General features: G+C 65.1%; 1 protein-coding gene across 1 annotated transcript; it reads right to left on the bottom strand.

Moving 5' to 3' along the window:
• Positions 1 to 231: 231 nt before the first annotated feature.
• Positions 232 to 5935, bottom strand: DES (desmin). Its single transcript, XM_040604763.1, has 9 exons — positions 5280 to 5935; positions 3490 to 3550; positions 3219 to 3314; positions 2969 to 3130; positions 2752 to 2877; positions 1835 to 2055; positions 1651 to 1700; positions 1293 to 1375; positions 232 to 1168 (listed from the first exon to the last, which is right to left on the bottom strand). Exons 1-9 carry the CDS (start codon positions 5831 to 5833, stop codon positions 1127 to 1129), a joined length of 1395 nt encoding a protein of 464 aa, XP_040460697.1. The 5' UTR covers positions 5834 to 5935; the 3' UTR covers positions 232 to 1126.
• Between the last annotated feature and the right edge of the window lie 792 nt (positions 5936 to 6727).

Here is a 6727-nt window from a genome sequence, read left to right as displayed (position 1 = left end):
GCAACTGGAAAATCCACCACCACAGGCAGCAAAATGCTCTGGGGCACCTTCAGTGTGAGGGTCACACACGTTTTGGGGGGACCAGCAGCCTAGGGAATAAACAGCTCAGGAGGATGCTGACCCTGCATCCCCCCCAGACCAGCCTTGGGGGCCCATGCGATGCCCCCCCGGGTGCCGCCTCTCCGCCACCCCATCCCATCCCTGTCCCAGAGATGCACTGGGAGAAAGGAGTGATGCTCCGCTGTTTATTTCAGCCGCCTGAAGAGTCACGTAGATGCAGTGGGGTGGGGGTGCGGTGGGGCGAGGGATGGGGGTGCCTGCCCTGGCCCCCGGGCCTCTCTCTGGCTCCTCTCCTTCTTTCCCCCCTCTCTCCCACTCTCTCACTCCTCCTCTCTCCTGTGTCCACCTACGGGTACCCTCTCGGCTCATGAGCTTGGCCCCACACAGCCTCCTGCTGCTGGGCAAAGGGAGAGCTGGGTGCTGCCCTCCTCTGCCCCACGGGGCTGCCTCTTGGGCCAGGGGGAGCACAGGGCCCCAGACCCCTGGGCCGGTGGGGACACAGGTTGGGAGCACCCTAGCTCCGACCTGGGCAGAGAACAGGGGGCTCAGCCCAGAACCCGCTTGTCCCCAGCACCACCACCACCACCACGCACCCAGAAAAGTGCCAGCTCCAGGGAGGCCAGTGGTGCCAGCGTGGGGGGGACGGGACCCCGCTCCTGTGGGATGAACCCAGAGCCCTTGCCCAGTGCATGGAGGAGGCTGCAGGGGGATCCAGAACCCGCTGCTGGGACCGTCCGGCTCTCTGGGGAGCTGGCCCAGGCCACCACCTGCTCCCCCCAGCCCCTCCTGTCTGTCCCCTCCCTCCCTCCTGCCGCCCCCGCCCCCCTGGCCCGGGCCTGATCCTGATGCTGGCACTGCGGCTGCGAAGCTGCGAAAGCAGAGCAAGCCTTCTGAAGCCAAAGGAGAAAGCCCGGGGGGTGCAGGGGGCCTGGAGGCACCTGCATAGGGGTAGCCCTCAGGCAGTGCTGGGGAGCGCCGGGGGGCGAGGTGGGGAGCAGGAGGGGGGCTTGGCGGCGGGACGGAGGCAGGGACAGAAGGTGCCAGTGGGCTGCTGGAGCAGCCTCCTCTACAGCACTTCATGCTGCTGCTGGGTTGCCTCGCTCACCACCTGCCGGGAGAGAAGCACCGTGAGACGCCACGCCGTGCCAGCACTGGAGTCCCTGAGCACGGGGACAGGTGCTGTGCCCGGCCCCCCCACCCCACCCCCCACCTTGGTGCCACCCTGTGCTCACCTCTCCATCACGGGTTTCGATGGTTTTGATCATCACGGTCTTTTTGGTGTGCACCTCGGAGCCACGCTGCTCTGGGCTGGTCTCTGCGGGCAGGAGGACATAGGAGATAGGACCACAGGGATGTGGCATGGGGCGCAGCAGTGGGGCTGGGGCCACTGGTGGGCTTCAGGAGCCCTGGCTTAACTCCCCCTCAGCTCATGGCAACACCCAACTGAGTGCTCCCACAGCAGGGGCTCAGCGTGGCACCCATGGGTGCCCTGCTAGCCTAGCTGCAGCCCCCCAGGAGGGAGATTTGCCCCCACACTGGGGACCCCTGGGGACTCATCGCAAGTCCCCCTCTTCATGGGGCAATACTGACCTCGGAAATTGAGTGCAGAGGCAAAGGTCTGGTGCATGGGGATGCTGATCCTGCGGGAACACAGAGGGGAGAGCTCAGTGCCAGTCAGACCCAGCCCTTGGGCAGCTGCTCACTGAAGTGGGAGCCCCAAAAAACAGCTGACCCTGCTAGTCCCCCCACCTTGTCCTGCCCCACTGCTGCTCACCGGTTCTCCTCGCCCTCCAGCAGCTTGCGGTATGTGGCGATCTCCACATCCAGGGCCATCTTGACGTTGAGCAGGTCCTGGTACTCACGCAGGTGCCGAGCCATCTCGTCCTTCAGGTGCCGGATCTCCTCCTCCAGCCGGGCAATAGTGTCCTGGTACCCTCCAGCCTCCCCTGCAAAGCGCTCCTCCATCTCCCGCATCTGGCGCATCAGCGAGTCGTTCTGGGGGCACAGGGGGGTCAGTAATGGGGGAGACCCAGAGGGACCAGGAGTCACCTGTGGTGGGAGCTGGGAATGCTGCAGGGGTCCTAGGGGAGACCCGTGGTCAGGCCTGGACTGGGTCCAGCTGATATGGGACCGTGGTGGGTAGCTGTCACCCTTTGTCTGCCCAGCGCTGCGCAGTAGGGTCTGGCAGGGGCAAGCTGGGCAACCCCAGAACCCTCTGCCCAGGTGCCCAGGCTTGCCAGCAAAGCCATCCTACCCCAGCAGGAAGGTGTGGAGAGGTGCAGCAGCACCAGAGGGCTGCCCAGGGGTGGCACTGCCACACTGGTGGCTGCTGGCTGGCTCCTGTGACCATGACTGTGCCAAAATTGGACTGTTGTGCCCTGTTTGTTTGCAGCCACCTTCCCAGCCTGCAACCAGACACCCTGAACCCTGTGCCCGCCTGCCTGGAGCCTCCAAGGCTGGGGAACCTTTTGCAATCTGCGCCTTGACCCTGGGGCTCTGCCAAAACATCTCACAGAGGCACAGGCTTCCACTGGGAGAGGCGCAGCCCAAATCTTGGGTACAAGTCACCCCATGGCAGCAACTCAGATTGCTGGGAAGAGCCCCCCACCCCAGAGATGTCCCAGAGCATCCCTGGAGCAAAAGGTCCTTGCAGGGAAGCTGGTCGTCTCCCCACCACTGCCTGCAGCTCACCGTGCCCTTGAGGGCATCAATCTCACAGGTGTAGGACTGGATCTGGTGCCGGTACTCCAGCATCTCCTGTTTTGCCTGTCGCAGCGCGTCATTGTTCTTGTTGGCTGCCTGTGTCAGATCAGAGACCTGTGGAGAGACCAGGGTCAGTGGGCATGGCCACTGGGATGGCTGGGACCTGCTGTGCCAGGGCCAGCCCAGAGCCCGCTGCCTCCCACACCTTGGACTTGTACCACTCCTCAGCCTCCGCGATGTTCTTGGCAGCGATGCTCTCATACTGAGCACGGATGTCCCGCAGTGCGGCCGTCAGGTCGGGCTTGGAGATGTCCATCTCCACTTGGATGTGCTGCTCCTGCAACTGAGCCTGCAGCTCCCGGATTTCCTGGGGGGACAAGGTGACACCTCAGGGCACCCACTCAGTCCCTCAGCCCCATGGGTGCCTGCAGGAAAGGGGGACACCCCTGACCTACCTCCTCATGCACCTTCTTGAGGAAGGCAATCTCCTCCTGCAGGGACTCGATGCGTCTTTCCAGGTCAATGCGTGCCAGCGTGGCTGCGTCCACGTCCTGGGGGGACACAGAGTGAGAGGTAGCAGAGGGTGGTGCAGGTGAGCACCAGGGAAGGAAGGTGTAAAGCTGAGCCCAGGGCCATGCCCTGGTGCTGGGGCCAGGCTGCCAGGGGGGAGATGGGGGTGGGAGGGCAGTGGAGGCCCTGTGCCACCCTGGAGGGACAGGTACTCACAGCTCTGAAAGCAGCCAGGTTGTTCTCAGCCTCCTCCTTCAGCTGGATCTCCTCTTGCAGCCTGCAAAGAGGGGAGGTTAGGGAGGTCCAGAGGAAGCCCTATCCCCCAGCGGCGATGTCCCCCTGAGCTGTCCCTGAGCCCAGCATGGTCCGGTGAGAAGACAGCGGATTGTCCTGCAGTCCCAGCAGGCGGCGGGAGGGCTGGCAAGGGGCCAGGGGCTCTTCCTCCCATTCCCTATTATAGTCAACGCTGGAGAGAGCACAAAGGCATGAGGTCAGCTCGGTGCCACGTGCGCTGCCCCGGCCCTTATAGGGGAGAGTGGCCGGCAGCCGGGGGCAACAGGGTGCAGGATCCAGCTTGGGGGGTCTGAGGGATGGCCACCGGCTGAGCCATCGTGGGGAGAGCAGGAGGACAGACAGCTCTTAGTGGTGCTGTGGGATGAGGTGTGGAGTGGGGACCACTGGGGTGTGAGCCCAAGGTCAGGGCTGGGGAGCCAGGCTGTGCCACGGGAGGGGACAGTGCGGGTTGGGAGGAAGGCAGCAGGGAGGAGGCAGAGGTGCCCAGGCAGTGCTGGCACACGGGGTGGCAGGAACCCAACACCCGTTTGTTCTGGGCCCTGCTGCTCCCCTGACATTGAGGGGTCCTCCTTGCCACCACCCCCAGCTTCCCAGCATCAGGGGCTCTGCCCCGCCAGGATCCCAAGTGCTGGCTGTCTGGGGCAGAGGCTGGGGTTGCAGGGGGAGGCAGCAGGCGGTGTCACCCCCAGGAGATGGGGACTCTGTGTTCCTGGGGCACAGGGGCCAGGAGAGAAGGTGCAGACCAGCATCAAAACAAGCAGCTTCCCCTGAGCATCTGTCCCTGATGCCGGGTGCCCCCATGCTGGTCAGTCCCTGGGGGGTCACTCAGCCTGGCCGCCCTTGTGGCTATTACCCCCTGGCCCCAGCCCCCTCCCCAGCACCAGCCAGGCCCACAGCATCCTTGGGGAGTCCCTGTTGCTCCTGGGGCACCATGGACACCCACGGCAGGCCTGTGGAAGTGTGGCCACTTCCTCCTCCCCCTCCTTCGCATGGGGAGCTGGTGGCCCCCAGGGCCATCCTCCCCCCTGCTTCTCCCTGCCCGGCTGGCTCTGTCCATCTGTCTGTCCCACAGGGCTCAGCTCACCCATGGGCTCGGCAGTCCTCCCTGGTGTGAGCAGGGATGGGGACCCTGGGGAGGGGGAACTCTGATCCCCCAGCTGTCAAGGTCCCATGGCATCACAGCCTGGCCTCAGCCCCACTGCAAGACGGTATGGAGGACACCCCTGCTGCCAGAGCCAGCCTGCCCGTTGGGTGCTGCCTGGGCACCTGGCGAGGGCTGGCAGCACCATCCGGACTGCCCTGCTGAGATGCCCAGGCTGTGGGCACCTCCCTCGCACTGCCGCATGCTGCTGGGCCAGCTCCCCACTGCCTGCCCCATGCCCTGTGTCGGGGAGCACCCAGCACTGGTGCAGCAGGTCGCAGGTGCCCTTCTCCCTCCCAAAACTCACAGCCACCAGGTCAGGACCTGGCAACCTGCGAAGTGCCCTGCACATGGGTGCAGCCAGCAAGAAGCACGGCTGGGGTGCTCTCTCACCCTAGGGGATGGGACGAGGGGGACAGAGTAGTAAGGCCATAATCGGCTCTGAGTGTGGGGTACAAGGATGGCAGTGAGCACCTGAGGGGCTGCCAGAGGGAGCTCTGCAACCACCTACCCTAGAAACGGAGATGCATGGATAAATGCCCACAGGGACATGCCAGGGCCCCCTACTTACTTCTGCCTGAGCTTCTGCAGGTCATCAAGCAGGTTGTCACGCTCAACTTCAACACGGGCCCGCTGGCTGGTGAGCAGGTCCACCTGGTGCCGGAGTTCCCGCAGCTCCTCCTCGTACATCTCAGCCACGCGGGTGGGCTCCTTGCCCCGCAGGCGGTTCACCTCAGCCATCATCATGGCATTCTGCTGCTCCAAGAAGCGCACCTTCTCGATGTAGTTGGCGAAGCGGTCATTGAGCTCCTGCAGCTCCACCTTCTCGTTGGTGCGGGTCTGGAGGAACTCCTGGTTCATGGCATCGGCCAGGCTGAAGTCCAGCAGCTCACCGGCACCTTGGTAGGTGCTTTGGTAGGAGCGGAGGGGTGTCACGCGGGTGGTGCGGAAGCTGGACAGGCTGGGGACAGCGGAGGTGCGGGACACCTGGTAGACGCGGGAGGTGACAGAGCTGCCGCTGCTGCCCTTGCCCCCAAAGGAGGCACGGGAGAAGACCGGGGAGGCACCGCCGAAGGTGCGGCGGTAGGAAGAGACCCGCTGGCTGGAGGAGTAGGACTGGCTCATGGTGACGGCGTGGGGCGGCGAGGCCGGAGCAGGGAGCAGGCAGCGGGGCTGGCGAGCGGCCGGCAGCTCGGCGAGGCTCGAGGCTCGGGAGGGGACCCGCGCCGCCGCTATTTGTATCCTGCTGACATCACCCGCTCCTCCTGCTGCCGGGCAGCTGGGGGATGCTGCTGCAGGGGGGACAGCCGCCAGCCCCCGCCCACTGCCCCTCACCTGCCCACCCCAGGCAGATGACGACGATGCCCGTCAACTCCCGGGCACTCCCAGACTCTGCCAGTGTATCAGCCACCCCTCGACCCCCACTGCACTGCCCCAGCCCTGGGGGTGCTAGGGGAGGAAGTGGGGCAGGCTGGGGGCGAGCTGCCCACCCCCACCCCCACCACCCCCCGTCGGGGTGCAGTGCCACCTGGGGGTGCCCAGACAAACAGACGACGGCCTGGGCTGGCATGAGGGGGGAAAGAAAGGGACTCAGCCCTTCACACTGTTACTTTGAGCCCCTTGAGCCAGACCCTATGCCCAGTAGTCACGGTCCCCAAATTGGCCTTGAACACCCCAAAATGCTCCTGATGATGCCCTGACCCACCCCATAGCAAGCACACCAGGCTCAGTTCTCCATATGGTGCCAGACTCCAGCCCCCACCCCCAGACGGGGGGGCGGGGGGGGGGGGCAAGGGAGAGCCCTGTGGAGTGAGGGATGTGGTAGGACCCCTGCCCTGAGTGCCCTTGTGCTGACCCACCACCCAAACCCCTCTTTCTGATACGGGGAGCTGGGTGCCAGCCTGGGGCTGGGTGCTTTCGGGGTGCTGCTGAGTGACCCCTAACAGGTGCTGGGGCCCAGCAACCGGTGAGGGTGACATCACACCCCCCTACCCCCCCACCCCGGGTCCTCCACATTCC

Source organism: Falco naumanni, chromosome 8 (genome assembly GCF_017639655.2).
Source record: "Falco naumanni isolate bFalNau1 chromosome 8, bFalNau1.pat, whole genome shotgun sequence".
Taxonomy (NCBI): domain Eukaryota; kingdom Metazoa; phylum Chordata; class Aves; order Falconiformes; family Falconidae; genus Falco; species Falco naumanni.
Note: the sequence above shows the minus strand (reverse complement) of the source record. Positions and strands in the feature narration are given on the sequence as shown.

Coding starts and splice junctions, on each gene's coding strand:
- DES (XM_040604763.1), bottom strand. CDS start 5,833: ATGAGCCAGTCCTACTCCTCCAGCCAGCGGGTCTCTTCCTACCGCCGC. Junction 3,131..3,218: donor TCAAGAAGGTGCATGAGGAG/GTAGGTCAGGGG, acceptor TTGTCCCCCCAG/GAAATCCGGGAGCTGCAGGC. Junction 2,878..2,968: donor AGGAGTGGTACAAGTCCAAG/GTGTGGGAGGCA, acceptor GTCTCTCCACAG/GTCTCTGATCTGACACAGGC.